The sequence below is a fragment of the Lagenorhynchus albirostris genome, chromosome 15 (genome assembly GCF_949774975.1).
Source record: "Lagenorhynchus albirostris chromosome 15, mLagAlb1.1, whole genome shotgun sequence".
In the NCBI taxonomy this organism is placed as follows: domain Eukaryota; kingdom Metazoa; phylum Chordata; class Mammalia; order Artiodactyla; family Delphinidae; genus Lagenorhynchus; species Lagenorhynchus albirostris.
Genome location: NC_083109.1, coordinates 23,547,632 through 23,575,483, shown reverse-complemented (window position 1 = coordinate 23,575,483; position 27,852 = coordinate 23,547,632). Strand labels below are relative to the sequence as shown.

Sequence of the window (27,852 nt, the reverse complement as noted above, 5' to 3'; positions counted from 1 at the left end):
TAGAGGAAGGTGATTTTATTTCTCTAATTTGCAACTTAACAATTTTTTTAAAAGAAACAAATTAGTACAATAATAGGTAGAGTCATACACGTATTTCTGGCTCCAATAGGTCAAAAGAAAAGAAGGACAAGAACACAAAGGAGACAAGCCTTCTAAGAAACTTGCTGTTCAGTCTATAGTCAATATGAAAAGGTAGCCTTTGGAGCCACGAAAAAGATGAAATCGTAGATGATTATGCTTGATTCTGAAGGAGTCAATCTCTCTGAGCAGCAGTAAGCAACAACTCAAATGTCCAAGTAGAGCATCAGGGTCCCTGAACAAAGAGCCTTCTTCTGGTTCCTCGGGCTCCCCCCACCAAGGGTATGGGCTCCCCAAGCAGTAGCAATATCATTCATAGCAAATGTCCCTCCTGTTTCAGGATGAGAACATCCACTCACTACAAGACCACAGAAGGACTCCTGGAGAGAAATGGGTAGTGTTCCCCACCAAAGGAGCTGAGGCTGGAGAAAGATAGTTTTCTCATGTTTCTGTCTTGGAAGCAGGCCAATGCTGAAGTCAGCCGGGCTATACCAATTCTGGTGTGAACATGGAGCAGCCACTGGGGGTAACAAGGTACCTGGCTGTGCATGGGTTGATGAGGCAGGAGACGCCAGGCCAGCACAAAGTCAGAGGCCCACTCTTCTAGTGTTGGGTCCACTTGATGCTCTTGAGGTCAATGCCATCCTGCACCATCTCCCAGAGAGGGCTGCCAAAGAGAAGAGGTATTTGGATGAGTGAAAGCTTAGGAAGCAGCCAGCACTGGCTACTAGGCTGTAAGCCTTGACTTGCCTCCATCTGCTCTTGTCTCTCCTCTACCTCCTTGCCCTGATAGACCCCAACACAAGAGGTTATCAAGTCTTTCTCAGCTATATGTAAGCAACAACTACTGAAGCCCACGTGCCACAACTACTGAAGCCCGTGCACCTAGAGCCTGTGCTCCGCAACAAGAGAAGCCCCTGCTCGCCGCTGCTATAGAAAGCCAACACGCAGCAAAAAAGACCCCACGCGGCCAAAAAAAAACAACAAAAAAAACCCTAAAGAACTGAATAAATTCAGATGTTTTTCATTATTTAATTAAATTTTATTTATTTGGCTGCATGGCTTGTAGGATCTTAGTTCCCTGACCAGGGATTGAACCCGTGCCCCCTGCAGTGGAAGTGCAGAGTCTTTTTTTCTTTTTTTTTTTTGAACAGAGAACAGGAGTATTTATTTATTTATTTTAAAATTTATTTATTTATTTATTTATTTTTGGCTGTGTTGGGTCTTCGTTTCTGTGCGAGGGCTTTCTCTAGTTGTGGCAAGTGGGGGCCACTCTTCATCACAGTGCGCGGACCTCTCACTATCGCGGCCTCTCTTGTTGCGGAGCACAGGCTGCAGACGTGCAGGCTCAGTAGTTGTGGCTCACGGGCCTAGTTGCTCCGCAGCACGTGGGATCTTCCCAGACCAGGGCTCGAACCCGTGCCCCCTGCATTAGCAGGCAGATTCTCAACCACTGCACCACCAGGGAAGCCCTGAAGTGCAGAGTCTTAACCACTGGACCGCCAGGGAATTCCCCGTTATTTTATTTTATTTATTTATTTATTTAAAATTTTTTTAATTTATTTTTATTTTTGGCTGTGTTGGGTCTTCGTTGCTGTGTGTGGGCTTTCTCTAGTTGTGGCGAGTGGGGCTCTGTTGTGGTGCACGGGCTTCTCACTGCGGTGGCTTCTTTTGTTGCAGAGTACAGGCTCTAGGCGCTCAGGCTTCAGTAGTTGTGGCTCGCGGGCTCTAGAGCGCAGGCTCAGTAGTTGTGGCGCACGGGCTTAGTTGCTCCGCGGCATGTGGGATATTCCCGGACCAGGGCCCAAACCCGTGTCCCCTGCATTGGCAGGCGGATTCTTAACCACTGCGCCACCAGGGAAGTCCAGTTCTTTAGTTTTTAAAGACACCTTTTCATACTCTGAAAACAAGTAGCCAAGAGGATCCACTTTCCTGCTTTGTGGTATCTCTAAATCCTAAAATTCAAGGATTCTCAAACTTTAATTTCTGGCAGTGTGAATACACAGCCTAAGGATAAGAGAGGAGCCAGCACAGCAATTTCTTCCAAAGGGTCTCTGGTACAATAGTGCATACCTCATTTCTCGAAGACGCTTCACATGGTAAATGCACTTCTCCACTGTGTAGTCTACTTCCTCCTCTGTAGTGAAACGGCCGATTCCAAACCTGAAAAAGACACAGAGAGGAGCTCTGCATCAGACCTGTGGCACCAGGGTAAATTCATTCAACAAATACTCAATGAGGATCTACTCCACAAAAGACATGGAGAGAACATGGTCCTTCCCCTAGAGGGCAGAGTTTCTGCGAACATGGTCTGTGCGCCACCTGAGAATCACTCTAGAAGTTTCCTACTCCTCCTCCAAACCTAATGAATCAGAATCTCTAGTGTGGCACTCAGACCTCTTCATCTTTCACAGACTTCCCAGGTGACAGTCAATAAGGTCTGCAAAACACTGCTCGAGAAACTTTCATGAAGAATGAAGAAGGGATAAGTTTAACTAAATTGAGGAAGACTCTAACAGGAGAAGAATAATACAAAAGAGGATGCCTTCCATAAATGCTGCAGCTCAAATGACTGACCTGATAGAAGAGTGAGCTAAATCCTCATCAGTGCCAATTGCTCGAAGGACGTAAGAGGGCTCCAGGGATGCAGAGGTGCAGGCGCTGAGGAGAAAGACACAGAGCCTTGCTCAGTTCAGCAATAAATCTGCTTTTGGCCACAAACCTCCAGTCTTGCTCCCACCCCCAGACCCCTGGAGTCATACCATGGAGACAAAAGAGACATTCTAATCTGACACAGCGAAAGGGCCAGATGCTGCTAGCTGCTCTGGCCCCTGTGAAGGATAACCTCCTTGAGAAGGACACTGCCAAAGCATGACAGAGCATGATACCACGTGAGCTAGGTGTGACACCAAGAGGCAGCAGAGCACCAGGTGCTCACTCCCCTACAACCAAATGCATTATCTGTACAGGCCTGGACAGCAGCTAAACCCTTGGTGGCCTCTGAAGCATCCTTGAACTCTGGAGGCCTGTAACAGAACTACCAGAATAACACTAGAACAGATACATGCATCTCCTGGGACCACAAAAGGCACAAAACTCTACCACAGGAGGCCCTCCTAGGGTGGCAAACTTTAGCCTGTGCCCAGCCAGCTAAAAATAGGTGCTTACAAAATGACTTTTACTCTCAACTAAGAGCTCTTGTGCCTGTCATCTCCACAATGGGAAGCTTATTAACCTAACACTTAAAGCCAGACTAACTGGTCCTGCCACAGTCCCTGTCTATCCAATCCAACTCACCTTCCCGAGGATAAGGCAACATCCTTGAGTGCCATCAGCAGACTCTCCCCTTCCACATATGCAAAGGAGAGGTTGATACAGCCTGGAAGAGTGAATTACTATGAGAGAAGGCTCAGAGTCTCCAGCTCTTCCAGATGGGGACAGAATGGGCACGTCTGTACCTGGGTAATGGTGCTCAGGGTCCCCATTCATCACCACGTCTGGAAGGCTCTTCATTATCTTCCGTGTCAGTCGTTCTGCTAACTTGGAGATCCGCTTGTGGTCATACTGAGGAGCAGGCAAGGGAGGACTAAGCATAGTGACCATTAACAGCTCAGAAACACACAGGACGAGGAGCCCTGCCCGGTGCCCAGAAGTGACTGTGCATCTGACCCACCTATTGCCCTGTGTTGCTCATGGAGACCACTGTATCCCCAGCACTGAGCACAGAGATGCTCAATAACTGGACAGATGGTTTCAATAACCCAGAATAAATGAGCTGATAACTACTGAAGGGCCTGGATTTTGGAGCCCATAACACCTCCCTCAATAAGATGCCAGCAGCACTGGGACAAAGATGGTTTTCTTAAACCTCCTCTTCTAGCAAAGGTCTGACCCAGTCATGCCCAGAAGCCTCAACACAGGAGACCCAGCACAGGGGAAGAATCTGTGGGTGGGAACTGCTCTCCGCATACCTCCATCTCTTGCTGTGCCACCTCACACGCAGCCCCCAGCCCCACCACCAAGGGTGTTGGGACTGTCCCAGACCGCATGCCCCGCTCCTGCCCCCCTCCACTCTGCAGGGCCTCCACACGCACACGGGGCCGGCGGCGAATGTAGATGGCACCAACCCCTGGGAAACAAAGTTTATTACAAAAAAAGAGAAAAAGGAAAATGCAGATGAAACAAAATATCACTTTTCAAAGAGGTCAAAATATTCTTTCAACTTTTCTGTAAGCTTGACATTTTTCAAAAAAAAAAAGATTGGGGGAAAAGAAGAAACAGCAGCAAAAGCATAATATTTATCAAAATTATTTTGTACCAGAAGGAGTGACAGCCAAAATGGTTTAAAGTAGCTCCCTATGCATGTATAAAATGACATCATGCAATGCAGCATTATTCATAATAGCAAAAAATTGGAAACAACTTAGCTGTCCATAATCAGGAAAATGGGCAAATAAATTATGGTACATCCATGCCTGAAATTCAAAGGAGATGTATAAAAGAATGAGGAAGCTCCTGTACTACCACTATAAAATCTCCAAGATACATTGTTAGAACACTGGTGAAATGTGAATAATGTCTGTACTTTAGTTTAAAAAAATTAAAGATGCATTGTTAGGTGAAGATGCAATGAGTGTAGTATGCTACTGTTTGAGTAAAAAGGGGAAGGGGGGAAGTATATATGTGATTATGAATGTATTTATTTATTTATTTTTGGCCACGTTGGGTCTTGGTTGCCGTGCATGGGCTTTCTCTAGTTGCGGTGGGCGGGGCCTACTCTTTGTTGTGGTGTGCGGGCTTCTCATTGCGGTGGCTACTGTTGTGGAGCACGGGCTTCAATAGTTGTGGCACGCGGGCTCAGCAGCTGTGGCTCGTGGGCTCTAGAGCGCAGGCGCAGTAGTTTCAGTGCACGGGCTTAGCTGCTCCACGGCATGTGGGATCTTCCCAGACCAGGGCTCAAACCCGTGTCCCCTACACTGGCAGGCAGATTCCTAAACACTGTGGCACCAGGGAAGTCCCATATATGTGATTATAAATGCATAAAATAGTTCTAGAAAAATACTCAAGAAACTGTCTCCCTAGGGGAAACTGCATGGCTTAGAGACAGAGGTGAGAGACCTTCCACAGTGTACTTTTTTGCAGCTTTTGAATTTTGAACCATATTACCTTGTCTAAATAGAATAAAAATTTTTAATTTAAAAAAAATTAAAACCTTGAGGAGAAAAAAAGGGGAGAAGTCAGAATGGAAGTAAAAATTAGCATAATCTCCTAGGGTCTATCAAAACTTAAAAATGTATACAACTTGTGACTCAGCAAATCTGTTTATAGGAATTTCATACCAAAATATGAGCATGAATGTACAAAGATATTCACTAAGTAGCCAAGGGTTTTGAATAGAGTGAGCACTTGCTGAAGGTCACCTTCTCCCTCACAGAACAACTACTGACTTATTGAGGCAGAGACTACAGGTACCATAGCAAGTAAGGCAATGGTTCCCAAATTTATTATGAAAGACCCTAGTTTTAAAATAATTTATGTGCCAAGCTGCATTTATTAAGAAATATTTCATTTCCCCATTAAAATAAAATCAAATTCAAGTATCCTACACTGTCTGAATCTCTGCAGTTCCCAGGTTCAGAGAGTCAGTGCTCAGATACTACATCTGGATAGTGAAGGATACAATGTTATCTAAATCTATTTAGATCCTGAGTTCAACAAGCAAGAGTTTGGATAGTGAGGGATACCTGTATACATTTACGTGCTGATCAGAGCTTCTGCTCAATATGAGTTAATTTTATCAAAACAGATTTAGGTACAAAAAAAGCTAATAAGCCAATTTTAGTTAAAGATAGAACACCTGTTGGGCTTACAAAAACACTCTTTACAACCTCTGGGGGCCTTTAGAAGAAGCCCCTCTTATATACTTCCAGGAGTTATCACACCTTTTTCCACAAGGTGTACATCCAGATGACACACCCCGCAGACACAGCAAGCGTACTGGCATAACCAACCACCACAGGCCCTCACCCAAGAGACAGAGAAGGAGTTGTTCATTTTGGATGGCTACCTCCATAAAATAGAGGACAATAGTCTCTTCCCAAAGATTGGGGTGCAGAGGCAGAATTCCAGCTAGAAAACATTCCTAGGCCAATAGGACCATAGGAAACAGACAAGTATCCTTGAGAGATTAATAGGAGCAAAGACTACTAAAACTAGGAACAAACACCAAGAAACATAAAAGCCCATACAATCTTCCCCTAAGGCTAAAGCAAGACACGAGGGAATGAAGAACTCAAAGAATATTGATCTGCAAATCACAGTGGGGTAGAGAAGATAACTGGACTTATCCAGCTCATTTGATATGACAAAACCTTTGTTCCTCAACCAAATTAACATCTACATGAAAGTATTTTCTAAAGAGACCAGTGAAGAATGGCCTGCTATATAGGAACTGCTAGAAGCTACCAATAAGCACATGTTCCTAGCTATTGCTAAATGACACTTGCATTCTGCAGGGCACTCTGAATATACAATTTCCTCTGAGAGCAGTGAGAGTGCCCAATGAGTCCCAGGAACACCTGTCAAAGAGTTTGCCGGGAGGTCCAGAGAGGAGGAACTCTAGGAGGGGCTAGTACCTTTTGGACCATAGATTTTGTGACCACTGATGCTCATGAGATCAATTTTCATGTCGTTGACGTCAAGTGGGATTTTTCCAACAGCCTGGGCTGCATCAGTATGGAAATACACCTTTCTGGAACTGCAAATGTGCCCTGAGAAAACAACAAAGGGGAAGAACCAGAGCACAATGTTAGGAAGTAACCTGGCAGTGGTCCCACAATGTACCATGAGATCTAAGGCAAAATTATACATGGCATTGGCCACTAGCCACATAGTAAATCACTTCTCTCTCTTTCTGTCTCTGTCTCTCATTCTCAGCTCTAGTGTCCTTGACTAGAATAAACAAGAGCAAATGCAAAACACCCAATCAAAACACCCCGGATATTCTGATTCATAAGACTCTTCCTACCTCATTAACACTGGCCTTTCAATATATCAGATTAACTTTTAGATCCTTTTGATTTAAAAGAAGCAAAGATTAACAGATCTATTTGCTAATGTACCTAAGAGGTTACAGGGCGAGTGCCTCTGGCTCTATGAGCATAGTAAAGAGATGTTCTAAAACAAAAAAGGTAAAAGAGGAAGAGAAAAAAGGTGGAGGTTTTTTGTTTTGTTTTCTGCACCAAGTGCAATAAAATGAAAACAACATAAAGGGTACTACACCTGGATTCAAATACTAGCTGTGCTATTTACAATATGTCCTTGATCAAGGAACTGAAGCTCTCTCTCTCTTAGTTTCCTTACCTCATTCTATAAAGTGTTACAGCTCCTAGTCCAGTCCTGCTCCTCAGATGGATCTCAGTAGTGGGCAAGCGTCAGGGTCCACCCACGATACTCACCTATTTCTGCAATGGGTTGCTTCACTCCAATCTCATTGTTCACAGTCATGACTGAGACCAGACTGGTATCCGGCTGGATGGCAGCCTCTAGTTCCTAAGAACATCAGGAGTAAGGAAACTATATAGTACCAACAAACTCCTCCCTAACTCAGAATGTATGCAAGCTTAGTCTTGAAAAGGGGCCTTTCACTACACACCTACCGGAGTGGGTAAAATTAAAATAGTGACAACACAAAATGCTGGCGAGGAGGCAACGAAACTGGATCACTCATATACTACTGGTGGGAACCTAAAATAGTACAACCACCTGAAAAACAGTTTGGTAGTTTTTGTTTCTTATAAAACTAAACATGAAATTACCATATGACCCAGTAGTTGCACTCTTGGGCATTACCTCAGGGAAATGTAAACTTAAATTCACACCAAAAAACCAACACATAAATGTTCATGGTAGCTTTATTCATAATAGCCAAAACCTAAAAACAACCCAGATGTCCTTCAACAGGTAAATGGTTAAAGAAACTGTGTACTTCCATTACATGGAATACTATTCAGCAATAAAAAGGTACAGACTGCTGAGACATGCAACAACTTAAATGACTCGCCAAAGACTTATGCTAAATTAAAAGAGCCAATCCCAAAAGGTTACGTACTATATTATTCCATTTACGTAACATTATTGAAAAGACAAAATTAAAGAAATGGAGATCAAATTAGTGGTTTTAAAAGAAGACCATGGGACTTCCCTGGTGGTCCAGTGGTAAAGAATCCGCCTTACAATGCAGGCGGATCTGATCTGGGTTTGATCCGTGGTCAGGGAACTAAGATCCCACATGCCATGGGGCAACTAAGCCCATGCACCACAACTACCGAGCTCGCGCGCCCTGGAGCCTGCGTGCCACAACTAGAGAAGAGAAAACCCGCAGGCCGCAACTAGAGAGAAGCCCCCGCACCACAATGAACAGCCTGCGCGCCGCAACAAAAGATCCTGCATGCCTCAACAAAGATCCTGCGTGCCACAACTAAGGCCCGACGCAGCCAAAATTAAAATAATTAATTAATCAATCTTTAAAAAAAAAAGACCATGAAGCGTCATTGTAGTGATAGTTACAATGAAACTACACATGTGATGAAACTGCATAGAGCTAAACACACACACAAGTGTGTACAAGTAAAACTGGGGAAATCAGAGCAAGATGGATAGATTCTATCAACATCAATATCCTGGTTGTAATATTATACTATACTTCTGTAAGATGTTATCATTAAGGGAAACTGATAGAGGGTACATGAGATCTCTCTGTATTACTTCTGACAACTGCATGAGAATCTATAAGTATTTAAAAATTAAAAGTTTAATAAAAAAAAAGAGGGGGAGCCTTTCCTACATAAGGTTGTCAGAGTAAAAAGCAGCAAAGAACAAAGTAAGTAGTAAAAAAACAAGGCTACTATTTTCAACACTGAGGTAGGGACCACATTTGACTAAAATATTTATCTTAAAGAAACTAGTAATCAACCTCCCAACATCTATTATACTTTCCCTGACACTGGTCTAATGTAGGTTCTCAATGTTATGTTTCTCTCAGTTTCTTGTTTACTTCCTTTATTGCATATATCCCAATTCATAATTATTTCATTTATGTGTTTGTTTACATGTTAACTGTCCCCTTCACTAGAATATAAGCTCCTTGAAGGCAGGGACTAACATCCTACTTAATGGTGAAAGCTTTCATCTAAGATCAGGAAGAAAACAAGGGTATCTGCTCTCACCACTTTTATTCAACTGGGCAAAAAAAAGAAATAAAAGCCCTCCAGGTTGCAAAGAAAATAGTAAAATTATCTCTATTTGCACATCACAGGGATCTGTCCAGGGATGGATTTGTCTAGGGATGTCTAGGGATGCTGATATCCAAAATTTGGTGGAGAAGATACTCAGACCCAAAATTGACATATAAAGATATGGGCCAAAAAGGGAAATATTATTCACAAAAACTACACCTACTCTTTTGAAGGATGAGAAACATCAGTGCAGGGAGAAGGAGGCCAGAGCTTTCCCGCGATGGCTGTCACACAGACCAGGAAGCACCAAAAAAGCTGAGAAACAAATCTTCCGCAAAAAAGGAGGATGGTACACACTCAAGGGGAACATACTCTGAGTCACACTGCAAGGCATATTTCTCTAAACCCCTCCGTCACCATTAGATCTAGTCCTTCAAGCTCCAGCTGAGGCTGAAGAGATAGATTTATAGGCTGAAGCCAGGCTCCTCCTATTTTGTCCCTCTTACCTTCAGGTCGATGATCCCACTCTTCTTCACTGGGAGGTAGGTGACCTGAAAGCCCTCAGCTTCCAGTGAACGGCAGGAGTCCAAGACACATTTGTGTTCTGTCTGCGTGGTGATCAAGTGCTTTTTCCGTGATCTGTAGAACCTGGCCACCCCCTAGAAATTGGCAGTGGTGAAAGGAAGAAGAATATACTCAGAGAGACAGCAGTGACTTCCATCCTAGTTGTAGGGAGTAAGTGGACAAGGGCAGTATGCTCCAACATCAATTATCTGACACCAATTGCATGTCCTATAATTCAATTTAATTCTGACACTAACTATCCCAAATTAGCGCAAATCCCACAGGTTAAGGGCCTCAGTTCCGCAAGACTGCCTCCACTTCAGATGCCAGCCGTAAGGCCTGGGTGTCACAAGTCACCCACCCATACTTCCCCAGCTGGCTACAAATACAGGGCTTCCCACAGTCCCCTAAGGTTCAATAATTCTCTGTGATTCACAGAACTCAATGAAAACACTATATTACTATCATAGCTTTATCACAAAGGATACAACCCAGGAACAGCCAAATGGAAGAGATGCACAGGGTGAGTTCTGGGGCAGGGAGGGGCACAGAGTTTCCATGCCCTCTCCCTGTAAATCTAAGAATGCCACCTTCCAGTACAACCATGAGTTTGCCAACCTGGAAGCTCCTCTGAGTTTTGTTTTCCAGAGTTTTTATGGGGGTTTCATAACACAGGCACAACTGCTTAAATCATTGGCCATATGACCGGACTCAATCTCCAGCCCCCTTCTCTTCCCCAGATGAAAGTTACAACTCTCTAATCACATTCTTGGTCCTTCTGGAGTGGCCAGCATGTCCCTTGAAACTATCTAAGGGCCCACCATGAATCACTTCATCACCAGAAACTCAGGTATGGCAAAGGGGCTTGTTATGAATAACAAAACACATTCCTAGCATTCAGGAAACTGCAAGGTTTTAGAAGCCCTGTGCCAGGAACACAGGACAAAGACCAAATATATTTTTTATTGTACCATAGGTGGAAAATGGGGAACATTGCTATCCTTGCATCCCAGGAAAAATCTGTCTCTTTTATTTCTATTTAAATACAAAACATGCAAATATGGTGATACCCAAAGCTGGCAGTGCAGAAGTGAAACTCATAGACGCATTCCTTGCTGATAGCATTATTTACACTATAATCTCTTCAGAAATCATTTACAAAGATGTCTTAAAAGCTGAATTCACACTCTTTACTGTGATTCCTCTTTTGGGAATTTACCTTAGGGCAGCGGTCTCCAACCTTTTTGGCCCAGGGACCGGTTTCATGGAAGACAGTTCTTCCATGGATGGGGGGGGGGGGCAGGGTTCAGGCAGTAATGAGAGCGATGGCGAGCGGCAGATGAAGCTTCACTCGCTCGCCCGTCTGCCGCTCATCTCCTGCTGTGCAGCCTGGTTCATAGACCGGTAGCGGTCCATGGCCCAGGGGTTGGGGACCCCTGCCTTAGGGAAATATTTCAAAGGATAGATGAAGCTTTAGAGACAAAATATGCTTTAGTTATATTTACAATCCTTAAAAAAATAGAAAGATTAAACACCAACAACAGAGAAATGAACAGTAAACTGCAATAACACAACTCCATGAAAAAGAATATAGTTAGTTATATTAAAAACTATCGAGTTTGAAATGGAAAAACATAGGATATGTTATTAATGGTTACAGAAGAATAAATGTAGCATGCTACAATATGTGAAAATATTAAAAGCAAATTCATATGTATGTATAATTTGTTTTCTATAACAATACTAAACAGACTTGAGATCAGAATAGGGGAGGAAGAAGTGGAAGACCTACACTTTATTTTAAACCTTTCCATAGGGTTAAAAAAAAAAATCTCACCACATATACATGAATTCCTTTAAAAAAATTAAAATAAATAAAATGTGCAACCCAGTCCCTCCCAGAGCTTATTAGAATACTACTTTAAAAGCAGAATATGAAACTAATTAGGCCAAAATTATAACTACATAAAAACTGTATGTTCTTGAGGACAAGGAACATAAAAATGAAAACATTAGAAGTTCCCTCCCCACCTCCTATCTCACTTACCCAAAGTGTTGAATCCTCTAATACCAGACAGATATTTACTCTACCCGTCCAGGAGACCAGAGGAAAGCTGTCGCAACTACTCTAGCAATCCTTGGCCTCTAGGTTTGGGAATCTGTGGAAACCTTCAAAGCAAACATTTTCTAAGTTCTGAAAATGCTCCCCATTCCAGAAACCATTCTCATCTTTGGAGAGACCACACCCCTGGCTCTGTGGCCTCTGCAGTCCCAAGGAAGGATACCTTCCTTCTAAAGGGATCAGGCAGAGTACTGATGACTCTGGAACCTGGCCCATGTCTAGGCCTCCTTTACTCAGTCCAAGGTCAGAAAAAGCCATACTGGCAACACAGGTGAGAGACAGTGGTGAGAGAGGGTAGAGCCAGAGTTGAACCTACAGCAGCCCACAATTTATCAGAGCCTTGGTATTTACACAAGTGACCCTGGCAACCAGACCCAGTCAGACGTGTTTATGTTCTGTGAAACACCGACATGACTACTGAGACTGGAATTTTACTTTTGTTAGCACCGAAGATCGGTAGGTCCTAAGGATAGAGTGACTAATCTCAGAATGGGTGATCAAGTGAATGTCTGCAGAAGGCACCACAGCAACCAGTACAAAACGGGGACATCTAAAGAAAACAGGAGGAACTTGCTGCAGACAGATCTCATCAGAAAGAAAGGGAAGGCTGAGAGGAAGGCAGCCCTGAAATCACAGATATGTGTGAAGCTAGTAACAAGAAGCAGAGAAATATATCCAATTACAAGTGTATTCTGGACTTCACTGTGACTAGATCAAAAGGATGGGGAAAAGGGTTGAGTCACCATTATTTACTCTTTGAAGTAGCTGCCGTCCAAAACACCACATGGTTGATGGTCCAAGAGCCACCTCCTTTCCTATCCAACTACCTCACTGAACTCAGTTCAACAGGAGCAAAGACTTAAGATAGAGTAGACTGCAAAGGGCTGAAGGAAGCAACAAATCAGAAAGAGTATGTGTCTGTATTTTCTTCACAATAGGGTGAAAGTGGGTAGCTGGGAAATATATATGAGCCTAAATGATGGCAGGACACCACCTCCCAGGTCAGGAAAGCCCAGATATGCCCTTTGGTTCCCTTCTCTTACCTTAATTGCTATGTTGTTGGATTCAGTAGCGCCACTAGTGAAGATAATCTCACGAGGATCAGCCCCAATCAGAGATGCTACTTGCTGCAAGCCAAGAAACAAAAATAAGTAGCATCAGTTCCCTAGGCAGGAATGCAGCTGCAGAGACAACTAAGACAAAGGTCTGGAGCAAGAAGAGCTCCACTGTATTCTATCAACTGCTCAAGAAGCAGCTCTGTACCCATTTGAATCAGACAAGGGGATATACTCAGCTACATCCCAGATCCCAGGCTCTTTTCCAGCCCAATACAAAATAATAACTTTGGTGTTTTTGAAAAAGCACTTATTGAGCTCTTAGCATGTATACGCATCATGTTAATAAACACATCACCAGGGCTTCCCTGGTGGCGCAGTGGTTGAGAATCTGCCTGCCAATGCAGGGGACATGGGTTCAAGCCCTGGTCTGGGAAGATCCCACATGCCGCGGAGCAACTAGGCCCGTGAGCCACAACTACTGAGCCTGCGCGTCTGGAGCCTGTGCTCTGCAACAAGAGAGGCCGCGACAGTGAGAGGCCCGCACACCGTGATGAAGAGTGGACCCCGCTCGCTGCAACCAGAGAAAGCCCGCACACAGAAACGACAACCCAACACAGCCAAAAATAAATAAATAAATAAATATATAAACACGTCACCAGAATTGTCTGATTTAATCCACCCAATAACCCCAAGAAGTAGGAACTACTACAATTTCTATTTTCTTTTTCTTTCTTTCTTTTTTTGGCCATGTTGGGCGGATTGCAGGATCTTAGTTCCCCAACCAGGGATCGAACCCAGGCCCTTCCCAATCTCCATTTTCAGTGTGAGGAAACTGAGGCTTCGAGAAATCAGATAACTTGCCAAAGGTCACTTAGCTAGGAAATGTGGGAACTAATCAAATGCCTTCAGAGGGACTCCAAAGGCCTGTTCTTTGAATCTCTTCCTGAGAGAGCCCCAAGCCATTTCCACCTCCACCCACAGCTACAAAAAAAGAAATGCCTCCCACAGGCCACTGACCCTCTGACATCAGAACCTCCTGGAGTCCTCTGTACTAACCTGGCGAGCACGTTCCATGGCTGCCTCACTCTCCCAGCCATAAGCATGTGTCCGGGAATGTGGGTTCCCATAGTAGTTGACTAGGTAAGGGAGCATGGCATCAAGCACCCGAGGGTCCTGAGCATAACAGAATAGATCAGTCTCCTTGAGCCCACAGTTTACTCGGGCCCCACTCCATCCCCTGAGACCTGCCCAACCTGCCTCAGCACACTCCCAACCCTTCAGACCCTGCCTAGATTAGGCCTCAAACATTCTTCCATCCCCTCAGGTACTAACCAAATGTTAGCCTAATATACTCCCCTACCAACCCATCTTAAATCAGATTATTCTACCATCTGCTCAGATAATCTACAAACATTGCCCTGTTCTGATAGCCGTGTCTGCAGGTGTTTCCACTCCTGCCAAGAAATGTGATCTACGAGAGCCCAGGACATGACAGAGTCCACATGTTGATGAAAACGTGCATTAATATTCAAGTGTTTATCATGCGCCAGGCGCTGTTCTAAGGGCTACTTTATGTCTTTTAACCTATTTAATTCTTGCCCAAATTCACGTAGTAAGTAGCAATCCGGCTAATTCCAGAGCCTATGCTTTTAACTACTACCAGAGTGCCTGCACTGAGTGATGTGTCCAAGATCAATAGCTAGTAAGTAGTAAAGCCATTTCTAGAGGATTACAGCTTAGGCCTCCTGACTCCTGGCTCATTGCTTTTCCCAACACACAGTTCTCAATGGCTCTTACTTCTACAGGGATTCAGCCATTTCTGTGCATTGCCACTTCTACAATATAATTCCTAAAAACAGCTTGGGGAAAGCTGCCCCTCGATCCTTACCAGAGGAGTTGTAGCTTGCACATCCATATACAGAGGTCGCAGCACTGATTCCGCCTCCGGAGCAGTGGCTGCATCTGAGGGAACAGCAGACTGGGGAGCATGGTCTACAACTGACAAAAAATAGAACGGAGTGGCCACGTGAGAGGATGCAACTCTGCACACAGGGCATCCAAGACAGCAGAAGGTAAAAGCTGGATGGAGGTGAGATAAATTTAAGGGGTGCTGAGGTCGAATCTCAGTGGAAAAGGAAACAAAACATTAGAAAACTTGAGCCAACTGTAAAAAGAGGTAAGGGAGAGAGACAGGGTTCTTGGAGGGGGGTGCTGAGACAACATTCAAATTGCATAGTTGGGAGTGAGGAGACCTCTGAAAGGGCAAAGCCACTGAGAAGGAATGTGGAGACGGTATGTAAGATCTCCTTCAAAGGTTACTGGCTGGACGACTGGCATCTCTAAAATTTGGCCAGGAAAGGTCCGAAGGCCGAGCATCAAGGGCTCTGAGGGCCTGCAGGGAAGGATCTGAAGTGCGGGAGGGGGGCGCGCGGCGAAGTCAACCGTTCGCAGGGCCGGCATGAGAAAGTTTGAGGGGTGCAGCCAAGAGGAAGGGTCAGAGGGTCTGGGTAGCGGGCGGAAGAGGGAGGCTCCTGAATATGCAGGTGCGTCCCCACGCCCAGGGGAGAGATCCTCGCCTCCGGGGAAGTGGCAGCGAGCGAGCCCCGGAGCGTACCGCGCAGGCGCAGCCCCCGACTGGGTGCCTTCGCCCTCGGCCACAGAGCGGCGGGGGCGGCCGCGGCCACCAGCCTCCAAGAGGTTCTCAGTAGCATCATCTCGGTGGCAGCCCTGCGCCCGAAGAGGCTGCCGTCCCCAGCTACAGACCCCCGGAAGTACTACTCCGCGCCCCGGAAGCGGTTCCTCTGGCCGCGAGTGCGCTCCGCCTCGCGTTCCGTGTGAGACGTGGAGCTGAGCGACCAAGGCCGCGAGCAAGGTAAGGTGGGGGCACCGTGGCGCGGGGACTCGAACGCTCAGCGGGTGATGGAGCCGGGCTACACCCTTCTTTTCCTTCCCGGATTTCCCCGAACCCTCCGGCCTGCTCCCTGCCCCACCTCCTACGCCCCCTGCCCGACTCGGGCTGGCGGCTAGGCCCACTCTCCCCAAGCCTTCGAACTCCGCAGATGCCGGTGGCCGTGGGCCCCTATGGACAGTCACAGCCAAGCTGCTTCGACCGCGTGAAGATGGGCTTTGTGATGGGTTGCGCCGTGGGCATGGCAGCCGGGGCGCTCTTCGGCACCTTTTCCTGTCTCAGGTGAGGGGCATGGGCCGTGATCTCTGGGCGGGACTACCGGACTTTCCCGCCCCACTCGGCCTGCCGCTGGAATAGAGCCTACTTCTTTCCAATTCCCTCGCTGCCCTATAACGAGCGAGACTGATTTCCTAACCACCTTCAGTCTGGGAGGACAGGTTGGAAGCCTAAATGGTTGAGAATATGAGCTCTGACTCAAACCACTCAATGGCCCCTTACTCATTTTGTAACCTTAGGCAAGTTGGAGCCTGGGTTTCAAGTGTAAAATGAGGTCAGTAACCTCTACATCATATAGAGTTATAAGGCTCAAATCAGAGCACACTTAGCACACAATCTGGCACGTGTTAAGTGCTCAATAAAAGGCTGTTCTTACCGTCTTCCTGCTGTTATATTTATTTCCAATTGCGCATAGCGAAACAAACGATTAAATTTACTGGGAACAGGATGTAGAAATTAAGCAGATAAACTCTACACCCTGTCATTTCCACACATAAAAGAGACTATTCCCATTTTTCCAGATTGTAAATTATCATTTACTGAGCACTTACTGTCAGTCATGGTGCTAAATGCCCTGTTATCACGACAGGGCTGTGAATGCTGTGCTCCTCATTTTACACTTGACACAGCCTGTAAATTGCATTCTTAGTTCTTGAACCCACGTCTGACATCCCTATTATTGTTTTAACACTAGGAAACCGTCTAAAAGACAGATGTCTTATTGGATCATAAACCAGCACAAAAAAATGGTTTCCCTGTCCATGTACTTTATACTGCTTCTGTTGCCTCCCACAAACAGAAGTCAGTTGATACATTCATCAGAATCCACCTAGAGACCCTAACGGACCCTTTTCCTTGGCATTACACAACCCATATGGGAAGAGAAAATATCCTGCCAGACTTCAGCAGTGCCCATTATAAACACAAATTGTAAAAGGGCAGTTAATGTTCCCTGCATTTTTGTTCCCAATTGGCCCCATCTTGGTTTCCTCCTCTCAGGATCGGAATGCGGGGTCGGGAGCTGATGGGCGGCATCGGGAAAACCATGATGCAGAGTGGCGGCACCTTTGGCACATTCATGGCCATTGGGATGGGCATCCGGTGCTAATCAGGGCAGTGGTTGCCCACAACATCCACCCCCTCCCATCATTTCCAGCCCATGTACTATAATAAAACAAGTCTGAGTATTCTGAGTTTCTGTTAGAAGCATTTTTTCTCTCAGCCTGTTACCCAGCTCGGTTAGAGATCTTTGCAGGTGAGCTAGTGAGGTTTGGTGTCTTGTTTCACAAGACCTTTCTGTTAATCCAAAGTTGGGGGGACTTCCCTGGTGGTCCAGTGGCTAAGACTAGGTGCTCCCAATGCAGGGGACCCGGGTTTGATCCCTGCTCAGGGAACTAGATCCCACATGCCACAACGAAGACCCAGTGCAGCCATAAGTACTTTTTAAAAAAAGTTTAGAATGATTCTGCATACCTGGGACTTTTCATAGATTCTAATAAATCCTTATTATTCAACCCTTTAAGGTTGATGCTATTAGTTTTTCACCTTTAAAATGTTAAGTCTAGATTTTCCTTAAGGTCACAAGGTTAGCTATTACATTGTTCACCTAAAAATTGTCCTTCAGATATGACTTGATCAGAAAAAAGAACAAATTCAAACCAACTAACCTCTCAGCTTCATGAATCCCAGATAATTTTCTAACCAGCCACCAGTGAAGATGTAAACTTTACCAACTGACCCCCCCCATTCTATTAATTGGCTTAAGGTAGTTTCGTTTCCCTCACCTGTACAAGCAACATATTCCTTGATATTGCCGAGTTCCCCTCAAATATTTCTCAATCATTAAGATGGTAATAAATGTTATAATAAACTACACTGGAATATTTGGGGGGCATAAAGACACTCAGATCTAACTGCAATCAAGGACACTCCCAGAAATTACAGCACCTAAAAAATTCACAACCAAATTGGATGTTGTCTCAGGAATTGATTAAAGGATCTCACTCCGAATAGCCATTTGAGGTATCTATCTTCTATTTGACTGAACTCTTTAACAAATTTGCTTTGAACATCATTTACAACCCAAATTTCTTTTAGCTAGCTTTGGCTATGTTGGGTCTCCGTTGCTGTGCACGGGCTTTCTCTAGTTGCGGTGAGCAAGGGCTACTCTTGCACGGGTTTACTCATTGTCGTATCTTCTCTGGTGGGGCACAGGCTTCAGTAGTTGTGGCGCAGTGGTTTAGTTGCTCTGCGGCATGTGGGATCTTCCTGGACCAGGGCTCGAACCTGTGTCCCCTGCATTGGCAGGCGGATTCGTAACCACTGCGCCACCAGGGAAGCCCTACAACCCAAATTTCATTCTTTGGTGGTGGGCAAATTTTTGCCACGTCTTAACAGATGAGATTAAATAACATCTGAAGGCACCTTTGCTGGCCCAGTTCCCTAGAAAGGAATGACAGAACAAACCTGATAGTAACTTGATCCAAGAATACATTTTTAATTACTAGGAGATAATCTGGAAAGAAAAAAGTTGGCATTATGTATGTCTCTGCCACCCAATAACACTGCTGCTTGGTGTTCAAAAATAAAGTTGAATCTTGAAATTTTTCTTCAGGTTAAATAACTGAAGCAAGTAAGGGAATTACAAACATCCCTCAAAAGGGTTGGTAGAAAACTGTGATGCCTCTAAATTCAAACTGAGTTATCTTGATATCTGAATAAACCTGTAATACTTATGATTCAGCCCTAACAAATCAATACAGTAGTAACAGAAATTCAGGCAGGTGAGGAAATCAGTATTGGAAGGAGCAATTAGCAGCAACATCCCCTACTCAAAAGATTCAACCTAGACACAAAAACTTGAAGCAGAGTTCAGAGTACAAATCATGAAGGGTTGCTGCCCAAGTAAAGTTAAAGCTCAAAAATGCAGTTAAATTAATTTGGGAAACCAGTTTGAACTTACACCATTTTCTCCAGTATTTGCTTTTAAATAACAAGGCATTTTTTTCCCCCACAAATACGTCCAGAAAACGTAGGAGAGACTTAAGGATGCCCAGGTTTGAGGCCTGGTCAAATCAGTTTGGTTTTCTTTTGGTAAGTTCCTCAGTTTTGATATAATACCCTAAATAAGTAGTACGGTACTAAGACTGATACAGAGGAATGTAGAGGGACAACTTGAGGGCAACAGTTTCACTAAGAATTTTCCCAAAGAGGCAACTAAAAAGTCAAAGAAACTAATATTCTATTTCCAAGTTTCTGTGACTTTAAAACATTTCAAAAATGAAGATTTCTTGTGGCCTTTTTAAGAGAATTTTATTTGAGTGGTTCTTACAAAGATTGTTGCAATATGAAAGTCATTTGTTTGATAGAAATATCAAGCTGTCTTGTCAAACACACTGAAGTAACCCAAAAATATATTTCAGAGCTCACAGAGCTTAAAAAGAGCAAAGATTATATGCAACCAGACAAAACCTATTTCTGCATTTCCTATTTCTTGCTCAGACTGCTTTGCTTACCAGACTGTCACTAAACATCTTGAGGAAATGCAGGGATCATTTTGTTTGGAATCTTAGACACACCCGAACACATAATATTTACAAAGAAACTTTTACAGATACATTAATTGAAAAGATACCATCCAGAAATGTAATTTTGAAATCTCCTTTTCTTGCCAGTTGATCAGAATGCAAGATGAGATGTTAATCAAACAGCCCTTTTAGCTGTCTTGAATTTCCATAAACTATGTATTCCAGAAACCTCTGCTAAACCATTAACCAAATATCAACATTAGTGAAATGTAACTGCTGTGTAAAAAGTTAGGCTTCTGAAACATTAAAAACATCATTACATCCCTGTCTGCCTTTTTATGTTAAGCACATTTGTTCCCCTAGAGCTATTCCTATAGATCCTTAATGTAATTTTCTACATGTACATTTAAAAGGCAGAACAAGAGAACAGCTTTGTATACAGTGGGATTTGCTAGTTAGGGAGAATGAGCACACTGCATTCCTGTTAACATTTTTATTTTTTCAAGGTAACAGGAACTGTATACAAATGACAGCAGACCCTTGCCTCTTTATTTTTATCTAAATAAAAGATAACTCAAGATGAATTCTCAAGAAAGAAAAAAAGCTATGTACATAAGGGACTATATTTTCCTTCATCGTCTACTTGGAACCAGTAGTTGTGTTGCTGTCATGGAATCAGGAAAGAGGTTGTGGTAAGTTGGAAGAGGTACATACGCTGCTGTTATCATTTTACCTGTTGAAAGAAACACATATGGTCGTTTAGCTTCTTCACTTAGATTAGACCATTAAAAACAATCACTCAGAAAAACTCAAACTCACCAGCAAACCACCTGCCATGCAATGCATTGACAGCAGCAATGGCTGCAGCAATTGATGGGCACTTCACATACACATTGCCCTAAAATACAACAAAAAAGGTTAAAGGTGTGATATACAACATGAATTCCAATAGGTTTATTCAAGTTACCTATAGAAAAACTGCTCTATAACTTTTCCACTAGCCAATATATATAACCTAGAAATTCACTGAAAATACTTCATCATCCCCAAAACTGGCCTTGTTACTATCTTCTATGATGTGAAAGCTGCTGAAGAATGAAATCAAGGTGCCAGAATTTCATGGCAACCTTTGAACACTAACCAGCAACAATAATGCTACATGATGACCTGAACTATTTTAAAAGTGTCTTTGTTTCGTAGGGGGTGTATTTAGTCAGTATGCTAAAGCTTCTCTCAGGAGAAAACAAAAAACCCCAACACGCTCTAAGGAAAAACAGTGATCATAATATGCCCCAAGTGTGTGAAAATTAAGACACAAGAAAGTAACAAAATACCTGAGCTGAATTTTTGTCAACATAAATATGAATAACTCCTCCATGTTTATTACATTCTTCAATCACATCATCTTTAATCTCTGTATCCCATCCAACTTCTTCTTCTCTGTAACAAAGTATTAAATCTATGAGACACTACTCAAACTTATAAAATGATACACATATATTCCAATCTGTCTAAAAAATCTTAAGTGTGTTATTTTAAAAATCATTTGCTTCACATTTAAGTGGTTAATTGACATCTTTCAAAGATACTTATACCAAGTTTATCACCATTTCATAGGACTAGGAAAAGTATATTTGTATACTGGTGATACAAATAAATACTGATACAAACTTCACAGAAAACTACTAGATATAAATGGAAAACATAAAATCTACAAAGTTTTCAAATGAATTCCAATCTTACAAACACATTCAAGGGAAATAATTCATAATGTGCAGAAAAATAATTATACTAAAAGGATCAAAATTGTGGCAGTGTTTGAACTATGAAATATGTTGAAAACATGCTAAATGTTAACTTAGACAAGTTAAACATTAAAGATTTCACAGCATACCCTTTTGAACTTGACCAAAGTATATTACTTACGTTTGAGGGTTAAACATGTTAGAGAGTTGGAAACACTGTGTTGCAAGAGGTTGAACAGAGGCAGCTGCAGCTAACGCTGAAGCTAAAAAAAAAAAAGAGAAAGGGAGAAATCAGTTTCATGGAAAATGCATCAGAATATCCCTATGAATAAAACAAAGCCCAATATAACCACTGGACCCACAGGGTGAAACTAGGGTAGCCAGTCACTTCACTAATTCACCATATTCAATAATGCTATCAAACATCAGTGTATATAACAATACCCCATTTTAGCTGCCAGAAAGCTAAGGCAACTTAGTATTTGAGACAGCTGATCCTAAGTTGGGACTTTTGTTTTTAGAAGGGAAGTTAAACCTTAAATGTAGTGAAAATTCATTCAATTAGACAAATATCAATAATACAAACAAGAAAATAAAAACAAGACTGATTTCGTAGGACTGCTGGAGTTAATACCCTGAGAAGCAGGGGATGATGCAAATACAATATTAAAATGCCAACTAAATCTATACCATGTTTTATTTCTTATGTTTCTGCCTATGAATATATAGTTACATATTTTCTTTTAAATATATAAACATTATAAAAGGATGAAGTTTTAAAAATAATATTCATAAAACCATCCAAGTATTTAAGATTTAACATCTTAGGACTGTAAAACCTACAACATCAAATTAATATTTTTTAAATGATTAGGTCTGTTCTAGCAGGAGAAAACACTAAAAAGAGTAATATGTATCTATAATAGTCATTGTTAAAAATAAAAAACTACTGGACACTAATACTTAGGAGCAAATTTAAACCAATGTTGGTTTTAAGTTTGAAGTGCATTTTCCAAGACAGTTGCTCCATTGCTTTTATGTGACTTAGAAAACATTACCAGTAGCTGTTACAGAACTCACCGTAATCATAATATTTGACCAAATTTCATTCCAATACATAACAATAATAAACAAAGCTATGGATAAAACAGTGCATTAGAAATTATGGTAATTAAAATGAACAATAACCTGAGTAAGTATAAGAAACATTCCACTGAATAAAAACTAGGGCTGTGCATGAAATACATCATAAAAAAGATAGTTTCTGATAGAGTAACAAGTACTTTTTGCTTCTTTATAGTTTACTTCAATAAACAAGTATTTGTCTTTCATAAAACTTTGTATGAAAATAAAAATGCTAAGATAACTAACGTCAAATTCTATTGAAGAAAGTTAAAGATGCAAGTGTGCTTATATTACAATAAAAAAATGAAGCCCACTGTGTACCTTTATCATAAACAAATGGAATGAAGTATGCTTGGAAAAAACACTAGAAGGTCACTGTATGCTATGAATACTGAAAAATATTAGAAAATATATCATGGAAATATTCCAGCTCAACCTAGATGAATGCAGAACACAATGAATTCAGCATAGAAATATAACTAAGAGGAAAATCCACCAGTTCTACTTTTAAAAATCTGTTAGGAAAAAAAAAAGATTGAGTACAATTGTCTCTTTTGCTGAAAAAATTAAGATACACATTTAATTCCTGACTATCAAGGAACAAGAAAAGACCTTTTTCATACAGAACCATTTACCTAAACGACTTTAAGTATATCCTATAAGATACCAAATTACTGCAACAAAATGCTATATTAAGTGGCAGAGATTTACTTGATAATTGAAAACTAAGAAAATAGCCTATTTTATAAATTGTTTCACAATCTCTGAAATCTGCATGCAATTTAGTTCTGGATAATCTCATTGCTTGGTACTGCTTACACAAATCACTGGAGTTAGTTTTTCCTAACCTTATATTAAGTTCACAGACTCCATGTTCTAAAAGATTTGTCTACCAAAATGACAAGTTTCATTTTCTGACATCTATATAAAATGTACAATCAGAACACAAAGATAGGCATACAAAGTTGAAAATAATTCTAAGCAAGCTATAGCAAAAAAAGCATGGACATTTATCATCTTTATTCATGTAATTGTAATGACTTGGATTAGGCCTTCTGGCTTACTGTTAATGACACTGTATGTCATTCTGACAAAACTGGGCCCAAAATACAAACTACAGTAATAATTATGATAAAATATATATACACAACTATGTCCTGCTACATTAACATCCACTTCAAAAACAAATAAAAAACTCAACTCACCTTCAGTCTGTTGGGAAAGTCTTGTTTGCAAATCTATAACAAAAGAGAATTCTACAGCTCAGTGCAGGAACAATGAAGAGCCTCAACTAACAGGGTAAATGTCAGGAAAGCATTAATAAAAGAGGACTATGGTAGCAGGGTTTATCAAAATGAACTTATAGTAAAACCTGGCAGCCAAACCTCCTTCCCCATTCCTCATTGACAAGGCTGTGGGGCCTTTTTCTTTCCTCCTATCCTAGGAAACTTATGCCTCTCTATTCCTATTCCTAGAACTCTTCCACATCTCAAAGGCATTCCACTATACTACTCTTCACATGGGAATAATGGGAAATGGGGAAAGGGAAGCACACCAGTCAGAAAAATGCATGAAAACCCTGATCTTGAGAATTCAATTCCAAGTACTTGGGATATTCAACTATTTATTGTTCTATCAGTGTCAGTAAGCATTTTAAACTTTAGAAGTTTATGGTGAAAGAGTAAATACTGCAACAGTACACGTCAAACACTTTCAATAATCTACCGATTAAGTAGTGAAAAACCCCATTCTAACCATATGTATATATTATTTAAGTTCTTTTAAGTTGTCATGTCCAGCCCAGAAGGTGGTAGTTTTATTAGGTCTGATTTCCTGGCCTATTCTGGAAATTTAATGAGGCAGGAATGAAATCTCATCAGATTTACTATATGTAGTACAAGAAAAATCTAACCATCTAGTCTGTATTAAAAATAAACAGAATGGTGATTTCTACCAATATATTTTCTCATATAATCATTAAAATTCTACATGAGAAGGGCAATTAAGAGAAAGCTGCCATCAAGTGAAAGCACCAGCAAGTGTGAAACGTGAAGAAAATGTCACAGTATCCAAAGGTATCTTGCAGTTTAAAAATTATAGATATATATACAACATAGAAATTGTTTGAATTCAGTAACCTAATTTTCAGTAACACGTGATTCAACTGCAATACTTTATTACCATTTGGGCTTATTGTTGAGTATACAAAATGATCAGAAATCCATGCTATATTAAGTGTATATAAATCAAAATTTCAAAAATGGTTCTTCAGGTCATTTGTAACAAGTTAGGAAACAAAGCATGGGTTTCATACAGATAAGAACTAACTTATCTTAGAAAAGACCCGTTAAACTTCCAGAATAAAGACATGTAGATATAGTGATAGGCCACTCTTGGTTTCAAAAAACAACTTTTAAGAACTTCGGCAACAAGGGCCTCAAATATTGACATCAACACCAGTGATTTATCTTATTTTAACAAGGAATGTGTAAGGTTTTAACGACAGAAGAAAAATACCCAGTTATGTAAATATTTACCTTAAAATAGAGTGCTGATTAGTAATTCAGTAGTAATAGCAATTTACTGGAAGTTTTAAGAAAACAGTACGAAACTTTAAAATCATCTATCAACACTAAAAAGGGGGAATATAACAAATAATTAACTAAATGGCTATTTTAAGCAATCCATGGACATTTAGAATTTTCAGCCTTAATATAAACTACCCAGTTAAGTGTGCCCAGGGAAGTACAGTCATTCTTCATTCATCGTAAGAGAAATAATGGCTTAGGGAAGTAATAATGTCTAACACTGAAAAACTATAGGCGAAGATATTGTTTACAAACCAAATCAACACATTTGATACAGCAGCCAGGATATAACAGAAGATTGTTTAGAAATGAATCATATGTATTTGTATTAAATCCCTAAAGGCACCAGCCTCTAGTGAAATATCTAGAATATGGTAAACACTCTAGCATTTTTCTAAATTATTGAAAGAATGACCTGAACAATGGGAAGCAACACACGGATACAGTTTTCAGGTAAAATAGTTAAAACCAGAGACTAGGATATATTTCTGAAGTGATGGGTTTCCTTTAGTATCTTCAATTACAGTACGTGACATTCTATGACTACGTGTTCACTGCAAAGAAATTAAATGTCTAATACTTGTTTAAATCAAAACAATAATTTATTCATAAATACAGAAATGCATTAATAGTTATAACTCTCCTTCTCATATGAATACACTAACATGATTGTCAGTAATTTTAAAGAACTACCTATCAGATTTCAAAATATATCGGTTTGAAAGGAAGCACAAGACCCTAAAGTACTCACAAACTTTCGAATAGTCACTAAAAAAAGGAAAACACAGAAGTGCCCCCTATAAAGAATAATGCAGATGCAGAAACGATCCTCTCTATTAATGGCTTTTCAATTGAAAAGGAAATCATGAAGCAACCACACAGAACTTTTTATATATTCAGATGCAGTACCATGATCTTATATTGCCATACTTTCTTGGGTTAGTGTTTCTTGTCATCTAAAGTACAAACTACAAACGGTTCTTCTCAGATATTCTAAAAGCAAGACTTCAACATCTCAAAATTTAATACTATCCTAGCTCATAGATTTGGGTTAATTTCAAGTACCTGAGCCACAAAAGAGAAGAAAACAATGTGATTCATAAACTAAACCCATTGTTACATAATCGTAAGAAACTATCAATTCTCTCCCTCTTTTCCTCACCTCTCCAGGCACTTCATTCTATAACTCAAAATCTCAAAATACAGTTGACCTTTGAACAACTTGGGGATTAGGGACACCAACCATCTGAGCAGTTGAAAACCCATATGTAACTTATAGTAGACCCTCTATATCCTTAGTCCTTCCAAATTCATGGATTTAACCATGTGGTATTTACAACTGAAAAAAATCCATGTGTAAGTAAAACCCTTGCAGTTCAAACGCATGTTGTTCAAGGATCAACTGTAGTATGTTCTAATTAGGAAAGCAGTATTCTCTGCACTCTTAACACTGTAATTATTTTAAATAAAGCTTGATTCAAAGGCCTCTGGTAGCTTTCCGAACAAAAACATTACAGAAACTATTTTTCCTTTGAAACAATATAAACTTTTTGGTCTTCAATACAAGTGACAGATTTAAAGAGACTTAACAACTTACAGGGACTTCCCTGGTGGTCCAATGATAAAAGAATCCGCCTTATAGTGCAGGGGACACGGGTAAGATCCCTAGTCAGGGAACTAAGATCCCACATGCCACGTGGCAACTAAGCCCACGCGCCTCAACTACTGAGCTCGCATGCTGCAAGCTACAGAGCCCACACACCCTGACACCTGCACACCACAACTAGAGAGAAAACCCGCATGCCACAACTAGAGAGGAGCCCACGTGCTGCAACAAAAGATCCCGTATGTCGCAACTAAGACCTGATGCAGCCAAAAAAATCAATCAATCAATCAAAACAAACCCAAAATACAACAGCAATTTCAACTAAAAATTGGTATGCAGGGTTCAAAAATACCCTGACAGTTTATTATGAGTGGATAATTATGTCCTGTATCACCACTTCCTTACATGAACTCTTGAAATCTGTAAGTTAAAAGTACTTGATGAATTGAATTCTCAGTAAGTCCTTTTAAATGCAAAAATTTGGCAAATTTTCGAATTAGGTGAAAAAACAATGATTTCAAATAGAAAAGATTCAATTCCTACCTGCCACAGCACCAAATGCCAGAGAGCCACTCATTTGCAAAGCCTGCTGTGCTGCTGGTGGGATCTGCAAGCCTGTACCTGTAAAAGAATAGGTCTTAACGTCCCTGCTTTAAGAGTGGGAAAATCCTAGTTTTCTGGTTGCTTAATACGAAAGTCACTTCATTAAAACAAATTACAGTGGTCTTTGGTAGCAGGGCAGGTGAGATTTTCCAGGATCTCCTCGGGTATCAAAATCCACAAATGCTCAAGTCCCTCATATAAAGTGGCGTGATACAGTCTGCCCTCCGTACTCAGATGCAGAACTCAGATATGGGAGGCCAACTGTACAGGCAGGACATAGTATTAAACACTGCAACTAAATTTATTCTGAAGTATGAGGATATAATAGAAAGCAAAAGAAATCCTGTAACATATGCTGTGGTACTCAAAAAGCACCATCATAAAGTAGATTCCATTATAATTAAGGCAATGAATTT

At 41.4% G+C, this 27,852-nt stretch overlaps 3 protein-coding genes across 15 annotated transcripts in view; 1 reads left to right on the top strand and 2 right to left on the bottom strand.

The window, feature by feature from the left end:
• Nucleotides 1-16,257, bottom strand: NFS1 (NFS1 cysteine desulfurase). Of its 2 annotated transcripts, none has more exons than XM_060123698.1 (13): nucleotides 15,673-16,257; nucleotides 14,947-15,056; nucleotides 14,115-14,231; nucleotides 13,044-13,127; nucleotides 9,821-9,973; nucleotides 7,536-7,629; nucleotides 6,714-6,848; nucleotides 4,050-4,207; nucleotides 3,537-3,642; nucleotides 3,376-3,457; nucleotides 2,656-2,739; nucleotides 2,152-2,241; nucleotides 1-745 (listed from the first exon to the last, which is right to left on the bottom strand). In XM_060123698.1, the coding sequence occupies exons 1-13, from the start codon at nucleotides 15,770-15,772 to the stop codon at nucleotides 682-684; spliced, it is 1,377 nt and encodes a 458-aa protein (XP_059979681.1). In that variant the 5' UTR covers nucleotides 15,773-16,257; the 3' UTR covers nucleotides 1-681. The 2 variants fall into 2 exon arrangements, with proteins under 2 accessions (XP_059979681.1, XP_059979682.1); XM_060123699.1 differs by having other exon boundaries at nucleotides 16,049-16,255.
• ROMO1 (reactive oxygen species modulator 1) lies at nucleotides 15,781-17,429 on the top strand. 2 transcript variants are annotated; one of them, XM_060123700.1, is made up of 3 exons: nucleotides 15,781-15,930; nucleotides 16,118-16,248; nucleotides 17,242-17,429. In XM_060123700.1, exons 2-3 carry the CDS (start codon nucleotides 16,118-16,120, stop codon nucleotides 17,348-17,350), a joined length of 240 nt encoding a protein of 79 aa, XP_059979683.1. In that variant the 5' UTR covers nucleotides 15,781-15,930; the 3' UTR covers nucleotides 17,351-17,429. The 2 variants fall into 2 exon arrangements, with proteins under 2 accessions (XP_059979683.1, XP_059979684.1); XM_060123701.1 differs by having other exon boundaries at nucleotides 15,807-15,930; nucleotides 16,102-16,248.
• A 1,286-nt stretch (nucleotides 17,430-18,715) lies between these two features.
• Nucleotides 18,716-27,852, bottom strand: part of RBM39 (RNA binding motif protein 39) — a 30,971-nt gene continuing 21,834 nt past the window's right edge. For 10 of the 11 annotated variants that reach the window (XM_060125021.1, XM_060125022.1, XM_060125015.1 and 7 more), the window contains 6 exons: nucleotides 27,377-27,454; nucleotides 23,845-23,895; nucleotides 21,696-21,777; nucleotides 21,104-21,209; nucleotides 20,589-20,667; nucleotides 18,716-20,502 (listed from right to left, as the gene is read on the bottom strand). In XM_060125021.1, coding sequence (XP_059981004.1) covers nucleotides 20,402-20,502; nucleotides 20,589-20,667; nucleotides 21,104-21,209; nucleotides 21,696-21,777; nucleotides 23,845-23,895; nucleotides 27,377-27,454 — 497 coding nt within the window. In that variant the 3' untranslated portion in view covers nucleotides 18,716-20,401. The remainder of the gene's footprint in view (nucleotides 20,503-20,588; nucleotides 20,668-21,103; nucleotides 21,210-21,695; nucleotides 21,778-23,844; nucleotides 23,896-27,376; nucleotides 27,455-27,852) is intronic. The other variant, XM_060125020.1, reaches the window with a different exon arrangement.